The 22,112-nt window shown below is 36.5% G+C and overlaps 1 protein-coding gene and 1 pseudogene across 1 annotated transcript in view; both read left to right on the plus strand.

Moving 5' to 3' along the window:
* Positions 1–1,344: 1,344 nt before the first annotated feature.
* LOC123239187 lies at positions 1,345–4,164 on the plus strand (annotated as a pseudogene).
* A 2,001-nt stretch (positions 4,165–6,165) lies between these two features.
* Positions 6,166–22,112, plus strand: part of TMEFF2 (transmembrane protein with EGF like and two follistatin like domains 2) — a 324,024-nt gene continuing 308,077 nt past the window's right edge. Inside the window, exon 1 of the mRNA XM_044669072.1 lies at positions 6,166–6,351. Within this exon, the coding sequence (XP_044525007.1) occupies positions 6,166–6,351 (186 nt within the window). The remainder of the gene's footprint in view (positions 6,352–22,112) is intronic.

Here is a 22,112-nt window from a genome sequence, read left to right on the forward strand (position 1 = left end):
ATTGTACATAATGTGAACTCCTTTATGGCTACACTTTCCAAACAGTTCTCTTGTCCATTAAAGGATGACTGATCCCTGATTGATGAGTCCCTGCCTGGGATTGCCATTGTCTTGTGAAGTCCCAGCCATGCTGCTTATTTCCCTTCCAGGTCACTTTCTAGTCTGTTTTACCTCTTTACCATTTGCTTTGACCCTATGCAGAAAACATCCTATGCACCACTCTATGCTCCCTTTCAATATACTTTTAATTTTTTTCAAGTTATTTTAAAATGTAAGTTTCTTTAGAGAATAAGTTGTCTTATTTTGTTGCTTTTTAATCCAAAACATTTAGATCAGTGAGTGATATGTAGTAAATGTTTAATAAATTATCTATCTAATGTGGTTTTGGTTCAGCTTATTTTGATTAACAAGAGTTGATACAATTTTTCACATATTTCTCTGAATGCCTTATGTTCATCATTTCTCACTGAAATAATATTCCAACATCCTATCAAATGGGAAAAAATCAAGCCTGTATTAAACACATCCTATGTGCCAGACATTGTTCTAAGAACTATACAAATATTTTTCTCATATATCAGGTTATTTTAGCTATTCCCTAGTCAGAGTTAACATACCCTACCCCACCAATTGCCTAGCAATACCATGTGCAAAGTAGGCAAGCAAGTCTAGTTAAAGAAGCAAGGCATATTGAGGAAGAGATAAGAGGCAGCATGTACAAAGCAAGTCAAACCACCACCACCATCCACCTCCATCACCATCTTGATCACCTTCAGATTTTAATGGAGACATCCCAGGACCCTAAACCCAGGGGTTTGTAGAACAGCAGTTCTTCCAGCCACCATTCTTGGAAGAAATCCCTGCAGACATATATTCTGGAAACCACTCCTCCATGTTAAAGAATCACAGCTAGTAAAGATCTAGAAAAGGAATTTCTTACAAAAGTCCTTGGTGATCCACTATCAGAAACTGCCATGGTTTTACCAGGGGAAATAACTTTAAAGAAGAGCCATTATTGTCTGCTTAGCTTCTGTGCCCAAAATACCATGAGACTTTCCCATCTGGCTTGCAGCTGAATCTATGCATATCTCTTGTCTCCCCATTAGAATGTGACCTCCTTGAAAGTAAGTGATTGTCTAGTTCTCCATTTGTATTCCTAGTGCTTAGTATGCAACTGTGCACATGATAAGTTTTTAATGAATGTTTCATTCATTTCAAGATCTTTGATATCATATCTACTTAGTGCAGCAGTAGCCCTTCTTGCTCCACAGCAGTCAGCTATGACCCCGACACCTCGGTAACCATGTCAAAATAACCCATAGTTGTCACTGATATTGCTCCTGTGTGGGAGTCTTCCAACATGGGAAAGTGGAAATCATTGCTAATGATCAAGGAAACAGGACCACCCCAAGCAACATTGTTTTCACTGACATGGAATATTTAATCAATGATGCCACAAAGAATTAAAGTGCACTGTAGCCCAGAAAAAGTCTTTAATGCCAAACATCTGATTGGTCACAGATTCAATGATACCATTGTACAGTCAAACATGGAACCTTAGTCTTTCATGATGGGAAATGACACAGACATGTCCAAGATCAAAGTGGAGTACAAAGATAAGTAAAAAAGTTTATATCCTAAAGGCATATTCTTTTATTGCCTTGACCAAGCTGAAAGAGTTTGATGAAGTTTACTGTGGGAAGACTATCACAAATGTTGTCATAATAGCACCAGACTACTTCAGCAATTCCCAACATCAGGTGAACAAAGATGTGAGAACCAAAGATGCTGGTCTCAATGTGCTCCAAATCATCGGTGAGATGACTGCTTCTGCTGCTGTTCCTTATAACTTGGACAAAAAGGTTGGTGCTGAGAAATGTGTGGCACTTTGACTTTAGAAGTGGCACTTTTGATGTCTCCATTCATTCCACTGAAGATAACATCTTTGAAATCAATCCATAGCTGAGAATACCCACTTGGGCCAGTAGGACTTTGACAGCAATATATTTAATCATTTCATTATTGAGTTCAAGTGAAAACTCAAGAAGGACATCAGTGAGAATAAGATGGCTGTAGGCCATCCATATGGCTCTTGTGAATGTACAAAGAATACCCTCTCTTCCAGTAACCAGGCCAATATGAAGATTGACTGCCTCTATGAAGATATTAAGTTCTATACCTCTTTCACCCATGCTTGTTTTGAAGAACTGAATGCTGACCTCTTCTTTGTCACACTGGTCTCTTTAGAAATGACCCTAAAAAAATATAAATCAATGGTTTTTGGGTGAAGAAATCAAAGCTCTTAATCATTTTTAAACCCTTAACTTCTGTGTATTGGTTCCTTGGTGGAAGAGTAGTAAGGGTGGGCAATGGGGGTCAAGTGACTTGCCCAGGGTCACACAGCTGGGAAGTGTCTGAGGCAGGATTTGAACCTAAGACCTCCCATCTCTGGGCCTGACTCTCAATCCACTGAGCTACCCAGCTGCCCCTTTTAATCATTTTTGATTAAAGAAATGCAAAACAAAACAACTGAGATATAGTCTCACACCTATTATATTGACCAAAATGCTAAAAGGGAAAAAATGACAAATGTTGGAGGGGATGTGGAAAAATGGGGCTGGATACATTATTGATGGAACTGTGAATTGACTCAACCATTTTAGAAAGCAATCTGGAATCATACTCAAAGAGGAATAAAACTCTGAATTCCTTCTGACCCAGCAATACCACTCTTAGGTTGATTTCATATGGTGATCAAGGAAAAAGGAAAAGAACCTATATATTCTAAAATATTTATAAAAGCTATTTTTGTGGTGGCAAAGAACTGGAAACTGTAGGGATGCTCAGTTATTGGGAAATGGCTAAGCAAGTTTTTACATGTGTTTGTAATGGAATGCTACTGCACCATAAGAAATGACAGATTAATTTTGAAACAAATGGAAAAACTCTACATGAAATTATAGAGTAAAACAATTAGAACCAAGAGAATATTATATACAGCAACAGAAATATTCTTTGAAAAATGATTTGTGTATGTCTTCTTCCAGAGGAAGAACTGATAAATAGAATCAAGGCATAGTCATTATACATGTATGTTTTATATTTATATATACATATATATATACATATTTATTAAATGATACTTTCTCTAATGGGGAGAGGGGGGAGGACAGGAATTAATGAAGTATCTTAATAGATTAAATGCCACAAACAAGCAAATTAATTGATTACCTTTTTTAAAAAAAATGAAAAGACCCTAAGAAATGCCAATGTAGTTAAATCACAGATTCATGACATCATCTTAGTGGGTAGTTCTACTCAGATGCTTGAAATGCAGATGATTCTGCACAATTTCTTCAATGACAAGGAGCTGAACATGATCTCAACAACAGTTATGATGAGATTATTGCTTATGGTGCAGCTATCCATGCTGCCATCTTGTCTGGAGATAAATCTAAGAATGTTCAGAACTTGCTGCTGGTGGATATATTCCTTCTTTCCCTTTGTATTGAAGCCACAATATCACCATCCCCACCAAGCAAACCTGTGCTACCTAATTGGACAGCCAGCCTGGGGTACTTTTTCAGGTTAATGAAAGTGAGAAAGCAATAACAAAGAATAACAATGACAAAGACCTACTTGGCAAGCTTCAGTTCACCCTTACCTCCAGGAATATACCTCAAATTGAAGAAACATTTGACAATGATTCAAATGGCATGCTCAGTGTGTCTTCTGTGGATTAGAGCATAGACAAGGAGAATAAGATCACCATCACCAATGATAAAGGTCACCTAAGCAAAGGCACATTCCAAATACATTAAGCATATGACTGGGGTGGCTGAGAAATACAAGGCTGAAGATTAGAAGCAGAGATAAAAGGTATTTTCCAAGAACTCCCTTGAGTCGAATGTTTTCAACATGAAGGCTACTGTAGAGGATGAGAAACTTCAAGGTGACATTGGTAATAAAGACAAACAGAAGATGCTTGACAAATGTAACAAAATAACTATGCAGTTGGATAAAACCAAATTTCTGAAAAAAAATCTGATTATTGGCATAAAGAAATGGAGGAAATCTAAGAGTTATTAAGCTTTACAAGAGTGTAGGGGGCGTGCCAGGGGGTATTCCTGGTGGGTCTCAGGGGATGGAGCAACCCCATCCTGAAGTGCTCCTTCTGGAACCAACAGTGAAGAAGTCAACCAAACACCAGAATAAAGAGCATCCCACACACCTTTTCAAAAATTGAAGGACTCAAATTTGTAGCCAAGGTAGTAGCAGTTTAAAAATAACATTTAAGCTACTATGTGAAAATGGGCATTCTGAATACTTGAATATGTACAGAGGGAGTAAAGTGAAAACATTGGCTTTCTCAGTAGTGTAAACAGTAGAAATGCAATTCTTGTCCTAGAGAATAAAATCTATTTAAAATTGGTACTAAAAATATCTTTACCATTCATCACAAAAAATGCTGTTATGAATATTTTACTATGTATTAGACCTTGGTTTTTGTCTTTGATTTCCTTAGGACATATTCTTAGGAGTGACATCTCTGGGTCAAAGGATATGAACAATTCATTCACTTCTCTCGCATAATTTCAAAATGATTGAACTATTTAAATCCACTTACACACCAGTAGCACAAGTGATTCTTTTGTCTTCCTTCTGCTATCTCAATCCCCGCCCAGAGATCTTGTTCTTGGCCATTGATAGTAAGTTCCAGAATGCCTCCCTCCATGGTTCCATATATTAAACAGGCCTTATTTCTGTCAGGGCAGTAGAGCATTGCTGGTCTCTAAAAGTGGCCATTCTAATCCCTCTGGTGTTGAAAGATTCATAAGAAATTTAATAGATGTTGCTGTCTGTGATGCTATTGATTAAATCCTCAACAGATAAATGTCTCTTGGTCTCAAGAAGAAACTGAAACATGTAACAGTTTCAAAGTATTGGTGGATAGTAAAATTGGTAGGGAATTTTGTACCCAGACCACAAATAGGCTCCACAAGCTGAATAAGTTTTCCCAATTCATCATTTCTATAGAAACAGATTGAACTGTGCCCTGACAGGAGATGAGGTAAAGATCTACATGCAGAGATACATTGAGATTGATGGTAAGGTAGATGTTGACATTATACATCATTCCAGCTTTACAGATGTCTTCAGCACGAAGGCAAGGAAGCAAGGGGATTTTGCTTTACGTTGCATGATAATTTTCCTTTATATTGCATCAGCTGATTAGTAAAAGTATAAATAATGCAAAGAAAGATCCTGGGCACAAAAGGCTTCCCTCATCTAGTGACCCATGATGAACATACCAGCCATATACCTTTATTTTCTAAAAAGGGAGGAATGATGTCATTCATTGTGATTAGAACCTGGAAATGTTAACTGTTTTCCTCAAGTTTTATACTGATAACCTGTGACAGTGATCTAATTTGGGTCAAATTGATATTCTCACAAACTGCGAAAGATAACAGCTCTTTTGATGTCATCCATGTATCGGAAACCAAAGAGAAGTGCTCTGCTACAAGGTTTTTAAACATTTTTTCTTATTGAAAAGTTAACAAATCTTGAATATCTCTCTGCCCTGAGGAATAGATATTCATCTCACCATTGCTAAAGAAAAAGACAAGAGATTGGCAGCAAAACAGAGCCCTGGATAAATGATTACAGATCAGAAATAACTTGGTTTCTTTCTACAGTCAAGAGAAGTTGTTACAATCTATTCTGTATAATTCTGCTCTGAATTTATGATCACTTCTTTAGACTACTGCTAGATGGCACAGTGGATAGAGTGTTCCGAAGATCTGACTTCAAACCCTGCCTCAGACACAACCTCTCTTGATCTCAGTTCCCTGATTTGTAAAATGAAAATAATAATAGCACCCATCTCCCAGTATTGTTGTAAGGATGAAACGAGATAAAATTTGTAAGGTGCTTTGGAACCTTAAAGCACTCTATATAGAGGGTTGAAACAAAACAGCAGAATGGAAGTAGCATTTTTCAATCCCCAACACATCTGAAAAAAAAAAAGTAAAATTGTGTCTCAACAAATTGTAGTCAGGAAAGCCAATTAAAATTCACAGTAAGTTAATTTTCCTGCTCAAGGCTGCTTAGGGAGACTGAAAAAGAGGTCTATGAACACTAGGGCAGAGGCTGACCAGGAACATGGCTGTTGTGGTAGCAGTAGCAACAACAGAGAGTGACCCAGAGCCCAGCATTGGTAAAGGGAATGAACACTTTTTAAAAAGAGATGCCAGGCAACCACTGCAGTATCCCAGGGGCAAAAGCAGGTGCCATCTGGCTCCCATTACCCAGTTCTATATAATAGGTCCAAGGCAGAAAGAGGAGCATGTATGGTAATGAATGAACCTTATCAGGCACAGACCAAGAAGGCAATGAGAAGACCACTTCTTAGATAACACCACATTGGAGGCACTGAAAATTTTGAGGCCCCTATTTAATTGTGACAGCAGCAAAAGATCATAAAACACTTGGTCAAATATCCCTCCAAGCCCCAGGGATGAGTAAAGCCCAACTCCAATGTAAAGTCAAAGGTAAAAAAATCAGCTAGAAAAAAAAATAACAAAATGACAAAAAAAGGAAATAAACACATTAAACTTGAACTTTATGATACTAAAATTTTTCTTTTGAGAATATAGCTAGAAATGTGTTATCAAATTCACAGGAGAAGAAGGGGTTGAGCATTTGTATAGCATCCCCTATGTGCCAGGTTCTACATTAGGTGCTTTTTAAAATTTGAGCCACACAACAACCCCGCAAGGTAACTAGTATCATTATGCCCGTTTTACAGTTAAGAAAAACAAAGGTTCAGTGACATTTCAAGGTCACGTAACTCGGTAGTATCTGTGGCTATATTTGAACTCATCTTCCTAACTCTAGTACCATTACTCTTTATACTAAGCAGTCAATTTCCCTAAGCCTTGTAGGCAGGTATTCAACTTTTACATACATATGTAACATTGCTTTTGCCATTATCTTCTCTTAATATGCTATAATTGTCTATTTTTCACCCTAAGTGTTAAATTGATTATTTTTCATTCAACATGGTTTTATAACGTTTACTTATTACTGAAATTTAATTCAACTCTTATTTCATTGTCACCTTAAAATGCCTCATGCATATATTTTTCAGTCTGGAATATATCAAATATCTTCATGATGTATCAGGAGATAATATTATGAATACATTGTTGTAGAAGCTGAAGATAGAGCCAGAAGACCAATGTTCAGATCTTAGCTTTGCCATTCTCTGGGACTCAGTTCCTTCAATAGCAAAACAGAGATTAGACTTTATTATCTCTCATTTTTCTTCCTGCTGGGATGCATATAATACAATGATCAACTTTTGTGTCTTTTTGCCCACTAGAATTAATTAAAAAGTTTTGGAATTTTTTGTTTTTCCCCTTAATTCTATTCACATAGCTATTAATTATAACGCACCACATAAGCATTTTACATCTGATACCTTCACTGTTGATAGTTTTGCTTGCCTTATCATTATGATAATAGACTATTGACAACTTTTACCATTCATTTTTGTCTCTTCTTATATCAATATAATCTCTGTTATGAAATTAACCACCCATTGATATCAAACTGGAAGAGATGCTAGAAATCACCTAGTTCAATTTTTCTGGTAGAAATAAATTTATAATTGTCACAGGATAAAAAAAGACAATTTTTCAGACCAGAGACGGCTACTTTGGAGGATTGTTCTGTCTGTGAATTTCACTTATCCACAACTTTTAATACCACAGAATATTGAAAGTTGACTGTTGAAACCAATCAGTATCAACAGAATTTAGCCATCCCTTCTGCAAAATATCAAAGTCCCTTGAGATCAGGGACTATGTTATTTTAATCTTTGTATTGTAAGCTCCTTGCTCACTGACTAGCTTATATTGCCTAGTGAACGATTATTGCATTTGTTGAGCCAGTTTATTGCTTTTATCAAAAGAATTCAAAATATATTGAATGTTTTAAATCAAAGTGGTGGTTCAATTATAAGGCTGACTCATTCTTCTCATTCTTTCCTACCAATTCAGCATCAAAGAGATTTGGCAATATAATGAAAAGACCATGAACTGGGACTTAAAATATCTGAGTCCTAGTTTTGATTCTAGCATTAGATATCTGTGCAGCTTTGGGGAAATCACTTCATCTCTCTATCTTTTGGTTTTCTCATCTGTCAAATAAGGATTCTGGTCTCAATGATCGTCAAGGTCCCTTCTGTTGTTAACATTATATGACCCTATGACCAAAGTACAATCTTGAGAGTGCTACCTATGATTGGACTACATTTCTAAATTCCTGAATCTAGTGTGATAGCACCAGCCACTGCATGTAGGAAAGAGAAATATGTCTTAGGTTCAAGCATATTCAATATCCTCCATACTAGCTTTGCTGTTGCTCATCTTGTATTGGGAGCCTTCTGTTCCTCGGTATCTAACGAGATAAATCCCAGTTGCAACTACACTTGAGAATGCTTTCCTATAATGCTGCAAATAGAATTTCACTAAATCAATATAGTCAACTATTCAGCTGAATACTTTAAAGACAGATGAAATAATATAGCACACTGTACATTGTTGTGAATCAAGAAAAGAGTGGTGATGATGAGATGATAGTATTTATGTAAGACTTAAAGGTTTGCAAAGCAGTTTACACATCACCTCATTTGTTCTTTATGACAACCCCAATTCTAACCCTCTATTTTTACAGACTAGTAATCTGAAACTGAGAGCACTTAAATTACTTATCCAGGGCCACACAGATACTTTGTACCTGAAACAGGACTCAAATTCAGTTCTTTCTGACCTGAAGTTTACCATTCTTTCCACTCTTTCTCTTGGGAACAACAGAAAAAAGTAGAGCAAATTTTCAATAATAAAGGATAAGATCAAATGTTGCTCCCTAGTACAAACATAAAAAGAAATATTTCATTGGTCTCATCACCTAAATGTATATTTATACATACTGCAATAGAAGACATAATTACAAGATAGTTACCCAAACATCGGCATACTCTAAGAATGCATTGTAAGGCATGAAAATTACACATTTAGGTGGAAGTTAATAAAAAAGTTAAAAGGACCAGGGAACTATCTAGAGTAAGTACCTCAAGTTCCATTGAAATGAGATGGAGACTGTCACCAGAGAAGAAGAAATAGTCATCCAGAGCTGAGAAAATTCCCCTGTGAAAAAGATATATGAGAAAAGAGAAAGATGAATTTTGTTCATGCAAGAAATATTTTCAAAGATCATTTGAAAGAGAAAGGTAACTATGTTACATTTTCTAACTTGAAATGGAATTTTACTTTTTAATTCTCAACACATACATAATTCTAGCTGCCCCTAGTGAATTGATGACAATTTTCAAGTTTTGGAAAAGTGGATCAGTTTTAGTAGGGTAAAGGAAGTCGGGGGAGGAGGGAGAGAGAGACACAGAGAGAGAGAGATCGAGACCAAGACAGAAATATAGACAGAAACAGAGAGAAGCAGAGAGAAGCAGAGAGCCAGAGAGAGAGAATTGATTTGGTATTAACTGTCCATTGAAAAACTAAACAAATTGTAGTGAAGCTAATATAGCTAGTATGTGCCTACAGTTCATGTAGCTGTCCATACACAGTTACACACAAGTGTGTGCTGGAGCTGGCATATACCAACTCACAAAAGCCAATTGTTAGATTTTCAGTATAAACATTCAGACCTTGGAAATAGAAAAATGCTAAAGGCTTAATATATTGTACTGATAATTTCTAGACTTAAGAAAATATTAACAACAAAATTTTACTATTTAAGTGTGTCATATAATCATTCTTCCTCCAGAGAACTGGTTGCTAATCATATATCAGCACATCCTTAGCTACATGTGACCTTTCTTTTCTTTTATTTTTCCACACTTGGAAAATCTGCAGAATGGCTCTTCTAGTTGACAGTTAATACTGTTGTTAGATTTCATGAAGATGAATTTAATTCAATTCATCTATACGATTATCCAGTTGTTGTTAGTGGTGTTCGTCCTTCAATTTCAGAGGACCCGTGACATCACTGGGTGCATGAATTGGATTTAACTGAGGCAGAGTTGCACAAAAATTATCAGTCTTACACTTTCTTCCAGTCAACAAAGTCAGTAGCAGTACAGAAGTTAGGATGACTGGTGATGGCATGAGATGCAGCAAATGAAGTTAGCATCTTAGATGTTAGACCAGTGATGGTGAACCTTCTAGAGGCAGAGTATCAGGCCCCACCCCCTAGACTGAGTGCCATGCCAGCACCTTCCCCAGAGACCGAGTGCCACACCCCATCCCACACTTACCCTAGACAGGGAAAGGAGGAAGCACACTTATTGGGCTGCTGGGAAGAGGGGTGGGTGATGAGAGGTACATGGAGAAGAGGAGGAGAGTGGCCAGAGCATTCTGCTCCCCTCCATCTCTGCTGCCTGTGAGCCCCCCACCATACCCCCTGTGCACTCCCAGTGGGCTACTAGGTAGAGGGGTGGGTGATGTGAAAAATTATTGTCAGGCACAAAGGAGAAGGGTAGAAGCAGCTCCACCCAAATCTCTCTGCCTTTCTAGTAACAAATTCTGGGGGCAGGGGGTTGGGGAGGATAGTGGTCAGTGTACCCACAAGAGAGTGTTCTGTGCACCATCTTTGGCACCCATGCCATAGGTTCGTCATCACTGTGTTAGACCACCCTCCATAGTGTCTGCTTGAGCTGTCTTCATGACTATTGAAATTAATTATTTCCATGTGCCCATTCTGCCATGGAAAGTCTTCACATGTTTGGCTTCATATCTATCCATTAAACATATATTAAGTATTTAAGAGAGGCAGTGCCCCCAGAGTAAGGAAGACCTAGGTGCACATATTGTACCTTTCATATACTGACTATGTGACCTAAGGCAAGCTACATCTCTTAGCCCTAGATCTTTAAAACTGGGATAAAATCAACACCTACTTTGCAGGCTTATCATGAGGTAAAATATGTAAAGTGTTTTGCAAGTCTTCAAATGCTATATAAATATGAGATTTTTTATTATGATTAAACCCTCCTTTTTTCTATGCAATTCTCCAGGACCAATAGAAAGAGTTTCCTCTCTGGGAATTCCTCATACCAATGAAATCACGGTCCCTTTCTTTTCTCTGAACAGGTCACTTTTCTAGGTTAAATACATAAATGCAAAATAACTTCTGGCTTCAAAGAGCTTATATTCTTCTAACCTGGACAGAAAGAAATGATATCTCTACTATAATTTATCAAGGAATGTGTCAGCTTTTCTGGAGAACTATGTCACAGCTTGCCACTTCCTCCAGACTGAATGCCTTTGGGAAAATATTTTAAATTATTTTGTATAAATTGTCAATGCCTTAAGAATGGAGAGAGAAAATTATGGTAGTAGTGATATAACTGGTAGTGGCAGCCATGGCAAAGAAAAACTAAACTTACTAAATTATTATAAAGCAAACCCTTACAGCAAATGTCACTTATGGATATTCCACTAGAATATAAGTTCCTTCAACACAGGGACTATTTTCATTTCTCTTTGGCGCCTCAGATCCTAGTGCTTCGGTAAGGGATGCTGAGATACTTGGTGACTGACTGAATGACTGAGCAACAACTACAAATCATGCTCTTACTGGGTTTTTTAATAATAAAATCAGTTGATGATTTGGGCCATGAAGGTTATTTTTTTCTCATCCAGATAAAAATTTTCAACCCAAAAAGTGAATTACTATGTAACATTTAAGGAATAACAAAATAGACATGCCTTTGTCACTGCCTTGATTCACTTTTTCCTGATATTATGTATAACAAATCACCTCTTTGCTTTCATTCCCCAATGTATAATTTCATCATGTCATGAAGGCTTAGTGACAGTCCAGAATGCATTCTAAGGCAGATAAAGATACAAGTATCTTCCTGCCTAAAGGAAAGGAACTTTATACATTCCTTCATCTTTCTTCCAGAGAAATCTCATATTCATAGTCTTAATATGAAAAGATTGGTCTTCTTTCAGTTCCCCATGAAGAGATTATTTTCCTGGGTTACCATCATTGGGGTCTTCAGCATTTTCTGTTCTAATTTCTGCTATGAATCTCTATATGAGTTTGAGATTCTAATATCTCTACTTACCCTCTTTTAGCTCCCCAATTGACAGTGTGTCCACAGCATGATGCGGCATTAACACTGTCCCATTCTTTAAAAAAAAAAATCCTGCTTTGCTGATCGTTGGCACTGCTGGGTCCAGTGCCAATCAGACTGCCCATTGTTCTCAGCAGTTCACACAGCTGCTCATCAAATGTGCAGCTGTAGTACTGACCTCTCCTAATATTATTCAGAGAATCAGCCTCATTCTATGAAGTAGCTGTATCCTTGTTTAACATTCCCAATGATACTCTTTGAGCTTCCTATTGGAGTCCTGTTGGGTTTTGCAATCACCGTCGTTCCTCTCAACTCTAAAATTTGGGTAAGCACTATTTATAGGATATTGTAAATGTCCAATGAATAGCTAGTATCAGAGAGAACTCCTGCAAATTACAATGCTCAAAGCCTATAATAGAAAGGTGGCATAAAAGGCTTGCCAAGGTGTAGAAGAACAGTGCCGGGATTGGCAAGTTGACAAGACAGATAGTTGCCTTGGTCCCAAGATAAAGGAGAGGGTGCATTGGGGGATAATTTTGTTCATATTTTTATAAATGCATATATTTTAAGTTTCTCTTTGGTAGATTAATACTTATTTCATGATTAATCATATCAGTTATACTGAATGCTTAAAGTCCATAATGGACAGTAAGAAACTATACTGTAATTTTCAGATTTTCAACCACAAGGTAATATAATTTTTGAACTCTATAAGGTCTGTAGAAATACCTGAACTAGAAATTTGGCAGACATTGGATGTTTAGAATTACTGAAATGTGTACAATTACACATAATAGGTTCTTTTAAGTTACTGTATGAGGCAAAAGCTACAACACCACTTGGCTAGGATAAACCTCTAGAAAGATAAGACCTACTATCTCTCTGAGAAGAGTTATTCTTAACATTTTTAGTGATAGATATTATAGAAGCCAAAAAAAGACTGTAAAAGACATGCCAATCAATATTTTTAGAGAGAATGTAGTCACTGAAAACTTCTGCTAAAGTAGGCCTCTAAAATCCTTATGAAGTAGGAGATAATGGCATCATCCTGCAAGGATCATAGTGACATAGATTTAAGATGGAGGTGACCTTGAAGCAGGGGTCTGCTGGCAAATATTTAACAATGCACTCTCAAAAAATGTATACAGGGCAGACTTCAAAGTTCAATCTGCATTATTAATATTTTCTCCATCACTTTCATGTCTAGACAATCAACAAAATATTAAATCAAACCCTGATTTGTAGCATTTTCAGATTATTGAATTGTACATGCTCACACTGAATATTTAACAATTAGATCTCTTGAGCCAATACAAGTTGGCTCCAGCACATCACTGGCTTTCAGTATATTTAGCCTAGCACATTCATTTTGCAATTGAAGAAACTGAGACTTAGAAAGTTAAAGTGAATTTCACATATATGGAAATAATTGAGGCAAGATTGGACCCCAGGTCCACTGACTCTTTGTGGAGCACTTTTACCATTAGGCCAGGGATGAGGGGGATTTTGTACCCTTCATTACATATTTTTAAGGAGCAATTGTGAAATAAAGAAAGGTGTTTCACCAAGCTATTCCAGATCATTGAAAAGATCACGGGTAACAAACCTGAGTCAGTGAGATGAAAGGCTTATCCTAAAGTCACATAACTGGTTAGTGAAAGAATCAGGGTTGCAGTCCAGGACTGGGCTTTTGCTTATCTAGAAGAGGCAGTTATCCACAGCAATGACATCAGCAGGCCAGAACAATAACTTTCACCAGCATACTTAGTCCTGAAATTCCACAATTAGAATTAAATTAATTTGCCTTAAGGTAATTTGTTCCCTCGTAAAATAAAAATATCTCTGGTGATAGTAACATCCTAAAACTCATTACTCACATTTAGTTATATGAACTAGATAACTTCCTGGAAGCAGGTTTTGACTGGGGAAGTGGAGAAAGCAGATGCAAGAATAAAGACATTGATGGCTTAAGATAAAAGAAAAGCATCACAAAAGAAGGAAAAAAAACAGTGAGGACAAACTTTATCTCCTTCCCAATTTTGTCCTAGACTGGTTCCCCTCATAAAGCAACTTTCTTGTATGTAAATCAATCACTTCTAGTAAAAAAAAAATGACCCATACCCAGTTCTTAGCCAGTTTTATCTATCCTTAGAAGTGAAAAAATTATTGTCTCTTATAAGTTTAAATAATGGGTCTGTATTACCAAAAGTTAATTATCATTATGTTAGGCGAAATGACAATCAAAGTTCTAGATCCACAAAACTGAGTGATCAGAACTTAGAATTCAAAGGTTCAGCCAACTATGAGGACCAGTTATCCAAATTTTTGGTATAATTTTATAAAGTGAGTTGGTAATCTAGTTTAACTATTCAATTTTAGCAATGATTTACCATACTCCATAAGTAAATAAAAGTATATAGTGTCAAAATCAGGAAGGGACTTTAGATATCATTTAGTCTAGTCATGTCATTTTATAAATAAGGGAAAGAAGATCCACTTCCTCCCTACCCCACTTCCCATATGGTATGAGGGAGTGAAATGGTCATTAATGGGCCTTGAGCCGGTAACAAGTCTAGCAGGAGTTTGGAGTTGGATGTTATGAAGGATAAGCAAATTCAGCTGGGAATGAACTTGGTTTAGGTTCAAATCCAAACCCTGAAAGCTAAGTGCCCAGTGAACCTTCACTGCTAACTGCTAGGCTCCTTTAAGATGTCAGGCAGCCGGCCCCTCCTTGCTGAGGTAACTACCTCTTATTGGATGGTGGCAGACTGGCCCTGCAATGAGGTAGATTGAAAGTCAACTACTCAGAATTCTCTCTCCTTCCCTATCCTCCTTGGCCTTGGTGGTAAAGAAATAACCACAAGATTTTCTGGTTAAAGGCTAAGGGATTTATTGAAAACTGGGGAAGGAATAGGCAAGGTAAGAGGGCTTGGTGTTACTAAGCTGTTGCTATGGTCTCACTGTGTGATGCTGGTAAAGGTCCTAAGAAGGTCTTGGCAGGTAGAGGCTGGCTGCCCTCGGCCAGAGCTAAGCGTTCCCTGGTCAAGAGATTGATCAGATCTTCTGGCTCATTTAGTTGATAATGAAAATAGATATTGTTGAGTTGCTTTTAAAGAAGGTCCTAAGATCTAAGCTATTCTAATTTCCTACCCACGATCCACTACCCTTCACCACTCTTCACCACCTTTCAATCCGGGGCCCCAGGGGAAGGGGATAGTTGAGTGATCAGGATGAAGTCAGGGGATGTAGACATCCTTGTCTAACATGCAATAATTAAATCAGTGAGGGTTTAAACTCAGACCTTATGACACCAATTGCCATGTTTTTGTGTTTTTCCCAAAAGCCCATGGTTGCTACTTGAAAATTAAAAATATAAATATTACATATAAACACTTAACCCAAATTTTATATCATAAATTCATATCCCTCAGAGTCAAAAATAATAGAAATATCTTTTAATAATGGTTTCCATGGCAAAAAGAAAATTAAAACATTTATAGTTATTTTATTTCTTAAATAAATTTTATTGATATTTAAAGTTTTTATCAACAGAATTTCTTCTAATATCTTTTCTCAACCCAGAGAGTCATTCAACATAATGAAGAATATTTTTTAAAGAAAAAAAGAATAAGAAAAAAAATCAGTAAAACAGTTGCATGCAGGGAGCTAAGATGGTGGAGTAAGGGACACTCAATTTGTCCAAATCCTCCAACCATATAAAAATGGAAAATAAAGCACCATAAAACAAAGGAAAGCAGAAGGGATATGTCTTGATGGGGTGAGAAGGGAGAGTAGTCTAGTGAGTGACACATGGAGTTGAGGGGAGAGGGGGAAATAGGGAGAGATGAGTCTCTAAAGAGTCAATACAGGAGAGGAGAAGATGGGGGTGTGTAGCAGGCAATGGTGGAAGTTTATAATTTTATTTTCATCAGAATTAGCTCAAAGTGAGAGTAATTCCCACCCTCAGGCAGCTATAGAAACCTATCTTACCCTAGTAGCATGAAAAGGATAATAAGAGAAAGGGTGAATGGAATAAAGGGAATGTGAACTGGGGGGAAGTAGTGGGTAATCTGTACCTACTCATTTGTGAACAAGGAAAAGCTAAAGGAGAGAAGGAGAAGGCTAGTCCAGGGGAAAATTAGATGGAGGGAAACACAATTAGTAATCATACCTGTAAATGTAAATGGTATCAATTCACCCATAAAACAGAGAAGGATAGCAGAGTGGATTAAAACCCCAAATCTCACAATATATTGTCTTCAAGAAACACATTTAAAGCAGAGAGACACACATAATAAATGTAAGGGCAGAATCTATTATTTTTTAGACAAAATGTATAAAAAATAGAGGTAGCAATCAAGATCCCAGACAAAGCAAAAGTAAAAATTAATTTGATAAGTAAGGAAATTCTATCTTGGTAAAAGGCACCATAGACAATGAAACAATATGTATACTAAATATATTTGTACCAAATGGCATAGCATCTAAACTCCTAAAGTAGAAGTTAAATGACTTAAAGGAGGAAATAAAACTTTACAAGTAGCGTACTTCTACCTTCCCCTTTCAGAAATAGGTAAATTTAATTAAAAAAAAAAAAAGAAAGATGTCAAGGAAATAAATGGAAGTTTAGAAAAGTTAGATATGTTACACATCTTAAGAAAGCTGAATGGGAATAGAAAGAAATAAAGCTTTTCTCAGTAGTAAATTGCATCTTCATAAAAAGTGACTATATAATAGACCATCAAAACCTCACAATCAAATATAGAAAACCAGAACTATTAAATACATCCTTTTCAGACCACAATGCAATAAAAATTACATTTGACAAAGGAAAACAGAAAGAAAGACTAAAAATTATTGAAATTCTGAGGGATTTATGGAAAAGAATGCTACCCACATTCAGAGGAAGAACTACAGGAGTGGAAACAGAAGAATAACAACTGCTTGAATACATGGGTTGAGGTGGACATGATTGGGGATGTAGACTCGAAACTACCACACCAATGTAACTAACAATTTGGAAATAGGTCTTGATCAATGACACATGTTAAAACCAGTGGAACAGTGGAAATACACATCAGCCATGGTGGGGGGAAGCTCAGGGGGTGAAGGAAAAAGTAAGAGCATGAACTATGTAACCATGTTAACTTTTCTAAAAAAATAAGTATTAATAAATGTTTTAAAAATAAATAAATAAAAATTAAGCTATGAATGAGTGAAAAAAATTAATTGGAAACTCACCTATATTAATCTAAAGAATGAATGGGTTCAAAGAATAAATCAGAGAAATGATCATTTCATTTAAGAGAACAATTAGGAGACAATATGCCAAAATTTATAGAATGTAGTCAAAGCTATACTTAGGGGAAATTTTGTACCTCTAAATGTTTGCATCAATAAAATAGATAAAAATCAGAGAGATGAATTGGGCATTCAACTAAAAAAAAAGCTAGAAAAAGAACAAATTTAAAGTCTCCAATTAAACACCATATTGAGAATCCCAAAAACAAAAGTAAAGGGAACAAATGGGTGGCTCATTTGATTGAGAGCCAGGCCTAGAGATGGAAGGTCCTAGGTTCAAATCTGGCCTCAGCCAAATGGAATTGGAATCTGATTGCATATCAAAGCATACCATCCTCCTTCACTTTATTTACTTCATGAGATTTTTATTGTATATGTGATATCTATCTTCAATCATAACATGGGGAATATAGATATACATATTGCATGAAAGGACTAGTATAGTGATGGCAAACCTATGGCATGGATGCCAAAGATGACACGAAGAGAACTCTCTGCAGGCATGCAGCTAACACCAGCCCACAGCCAGAGTTTGTTACTAGAAAGGCAGAGAAACTTGGGTCGAGCTGCTCCCTTCTCCTTCTCTACCTTCCCTGAGGAAATATTTTTACATACCCCGCCCCTCTGCTCAGCAGCCAATGGGAGCTCATAGAGGGTAAGGTGGGTGGCTGACAGGTAACTAAGCTGGAAGGGTATGGAGCACTCAGGCCACTCCATTCCCCCTCCTTATACTCTGAAGACATTCCTTAATTCTCCCACACCTCCACCCAGCAGCTCAATGGGAGCACTTTCTCCCCACCCTGTTCAGGGTACAGGGTATGTCTAGTACTTGGTGGGGGAGTAGGCACAGCACTTGGTCTGGGGGGTGGAGTGGGGAGGGGCTCAGCATTGCATCTCTAAAAGGTTCCTCATCACTGCACTAGTATAAATTATATCAAACTATTTACCAATTTGGGGAGGTAAGGAGGGAATTAGGGAAAGAATCAGAATTGCAAAAAATCAGAAAACAATTGTCAACAATTCTTTCTACATGTAATTGAAAAAATTAAATTTAAATTTAAAAAATGAGTTAACTATAAAAAAAGAAAAGTCCAAAACTATATGCAACATACCATGATCATAGAATTTCCATTTTAGCAAAGGAATAGATTAAGACTATTTTTGATATGTCTTCTTTGGAGTCTTATTTATTCTTTGTGACTTTTTAGCATTCACTTTTCATTGTTGTGTGGTTGTTCTTTACATTTACATTCTTGTAGTATTGTGTGCATTGTTTTCTGGGGTTTGCTTAATTCACTCTGCATCAGTTCCTGTATGTCTTTCCATGTTCTTTTGGACTCATCATATTCATCATTTCTTCAAGCTCATATTTCATTACGTTCATAGCAATTAAACAATCGAAAGACTATGTCACAGAACTTGATAAAGTAATAAAACTCATTTAGAAAAACAAAAAAGATAACATGACAAAGAACCTTACCAGGTGTCCAATATTAAAATCAGGTTGATTATAAACTTTTCAGCGAAAGGTGGAACCACACCTGGTCCTGACTGGCTCAGATCATGAATTTCTTATTGCAAAATTCAGAATTGAGCTGAAGAAAGTCAGGAAAACCATCAGATCATAAAGGTATGACCTAAATAATATCCCTTATGAATATGAATTAGGGGTGACAAATAAATTTAAAGTATAACATCTGGTAGATAGTATGCCTGAAGAACTATGGATGAGGTTTGCAATATTGTATAGGAGGAAGTTTAATGGTGAAAATTAATGGTTGGACAATAATTTTATGAAATTATGTGGTCGCCAACATTTATCATATACCGAGTCCAAAATTTATTTACCAAAATAGTGGGGAAACAATAAAGTAGAGAAATGTGAAAGAGGTTAGAGAAAATACCTATACTAGTCCTCAGCCAGGAGGGCTAGTAGTGAGTAACGACAAGGCCTCCTCCAAGATGGAAGCTAGTCTCTTTAGGAAATTAGGAAAGTAGTCAACCATTCACTCACCCAAAGAAGTAGTCCAGGAGTTGGAATCTAAATTGAAGCCAAGCTCCAAGCCCACAATCAAAGCTGCAGTCTCCAGAAAAGCTCCCTCAAAGACTATCTCTGGAAGACAATCTCTTCAGACTATCTTCTCAAAGATCATCCCCTCTGAGGGAGTTTGGGCTTGCTTTTATGGTGACTTCTTGTCTCCTCCCTTCTTCACAGGGGTCAATTACAGTTTCCAAATTATTTAGCACTGCCCAGGGGGCAGTGTCTTTGGGATCAACTTCTCACCTTATGAAGGTCAATTTCTCATCAAAAAGGTTCAAAGTTTCCTTCATAAACAGTTTCTGAGGGTGTGAACTTTTAAAAGAATTCAAAAGTGTCTGACTTTTTAAAAGTTAAAAAAAAGGGTTAAGCTCTCCAAGTATCTTGCTGGCTTCTCATCCAGTACTAAGTAGAGTGTTCAATCTTTTTCTGATTCATTTTAAAAGGTAGAGAAAAGAGAGTTAATCCTGTCTTCAGTCTCTAGTGAGGCACTTAAGCTAACTCAGGATAGACAATAGAGTAAAGAATTCTGTCTCATAATCCCCCCATGATCCTATGGAAGACTAATCTCTCCAATGGATCATTTTAAACTACAATAATTAGAGATAAGAGGGAAATAAAAGAGATAGAAAGAGAAGAGTGAGAGAGAGAGAAAATCAGTGTTTGCTAGGCACATTGACAATAAACCAATTAGGGGGCAATCACCTGTAACATACAAGTTTACATTCAAGATACTTGTGTTCAACACCCCAAAGTTCAATCAGTTATATGCCAAAGTTTATGCTGGATCTTTTGATGCTATGGACGTTTCCTCAGGCATCTTCATGGCACCTTCTTCAAACAATTCATCTTCTTGATTCAAAGAGTTATCAAGCTCTCCTTCCTGAAATGTTTCTTTCTCAAAAGATTTTTTTTAGTTTCAAGGCAATTATGCAATCCCTATGGCAATTATACAATCCCCCCTGAGGAGGGTTTTATGATTCCTATGACATTTATTCAGAAGTAACAAAAATGTTCCATAGGAAAAAGAAAAGCAAGAAGACAAAATTGCTGTCTGGTGAAACTACAAATAGCTGAGAAAAGAAGGAAAGAGAAAGGCATACCCAATTCAATACAGAATTCTAGAGAATAATAGGAAGTAGAGATAAGATTTTTTTAAATGAACAATGCAAAGAAATAGAAGAACAAATAGAACATGGGGAAAAGATCTCATCAAGAAAATTAGAAATATCAAAGGAACCTCACATGCAGAAATGGACATGACAAAAACAAGAGGAACTTAACAAAAGTAGAAAAGATTAAGGAAAGTGTCAAGAATATACAGAGCTATACAAGAACAATCTTAACATCGCTGATAACCACAATGATTACTGATCTAGTCACACATCCTATAGAATGAAGTCAAATGGACCTTAGGAAATATTACTAACAATAAGGCCAGTAGAGGTAATAGAATTCCAGATGAGTTATTTAAAATCTTCAAAGATGATTCTGTTAAAGTACTGTACTCAATATACCAGCAAACTCAGTAGTGGCTACTATATTGGAAAAGATCAGCTTACATCCAATTCCTAAAGAATGACAAAGCCAAAGAATGTTCAAACAATGGAACAATTGCATTCATTTCATATACTAAAAGGATTATGCTTAAGATTCTGAAAGCTAGGCTTCAGCAATACATAAACCAAGAATTATCAGAAATATTGGCTGTCGTTTTTTTTAAGAGACAATGGAACTAGAGACTAAATTGCCAATATTCACTGGATTTTGGAGAAACAAAGGAAGTTGCAGAAAACATCTACTTCTGTTTCATTAACTCCACTAAAATTTTTGACAGTGTAGATAACAACAAAATATGGCAAATCATCAAAGAGATGAGACTACCAAAATCATCTTGTCTCCCAAAGAAGTCATCTGTGGGTCAAGAGCAACAGAACCAAACAGAATTTGTTTAAGGTTGGGAAAGGATATATGTTGTCACCTTTAACTTAAATGCAAAATACATTATGGGAAATGCCAGGTTGGATAAGTTAGTAGCCAGAATTAAGATTGCTGGGAGAAATATTAACAATCTCATATATGCAGATGATACCACTCTAAGGGCATAAAGTGAAGAAAAATTAAGAAGCCTATTATTAAAGGTAAAAGAGGAGAGTGTAAGATCTGGGTTGAAGTTTAATATTACAAAGAAACTAGAATTATTGAAACTCCTCATCACTGCCTAGTAAAAAGCAGAGATATCACTTTGCTCAAAATCCACATAGTCAAAGATATGGTTTTTCAAATAGTAATGTATAGCTATGAGAACTGGATTATAAGAAAAGTTGAACACCATAGAATTGACATTTTTGAATAGTGGTACCGAAAAGACTTTTAAGGGCCCCATGGACCACGAGGAAATCAAACTAGTCAATAACTAACTTATTTCATGGTATTCACTGGAAGATCAAATAGTGAAGCTGAAGTGTAAATATTTTGGCCATATAATGAGATGGCAGAGACTCATTGGAAAAGACTTTGATGTTGGGAAAGAATGAAGGCATAAGGAAAGAGGAATGGCAGAGGATAAGATAGATAAATAGTATCATAGACACAATGAACTTGAGT

Source organism: Gracilinanus agilis, chromosome 3 (assembly GCF_016433145.1).
Source record: "Gracilinanus agilis isolate LMUSP501 chromosome 3, AgileGrace, whole genome shotgun sequence".
Taxonomy (NCBI): Eukaryota; Metazoa; Chordata; class Mammalia; order Didelphimorphia; family Didelphidae; genus Gracilinanus; species Gracilinanus agilis.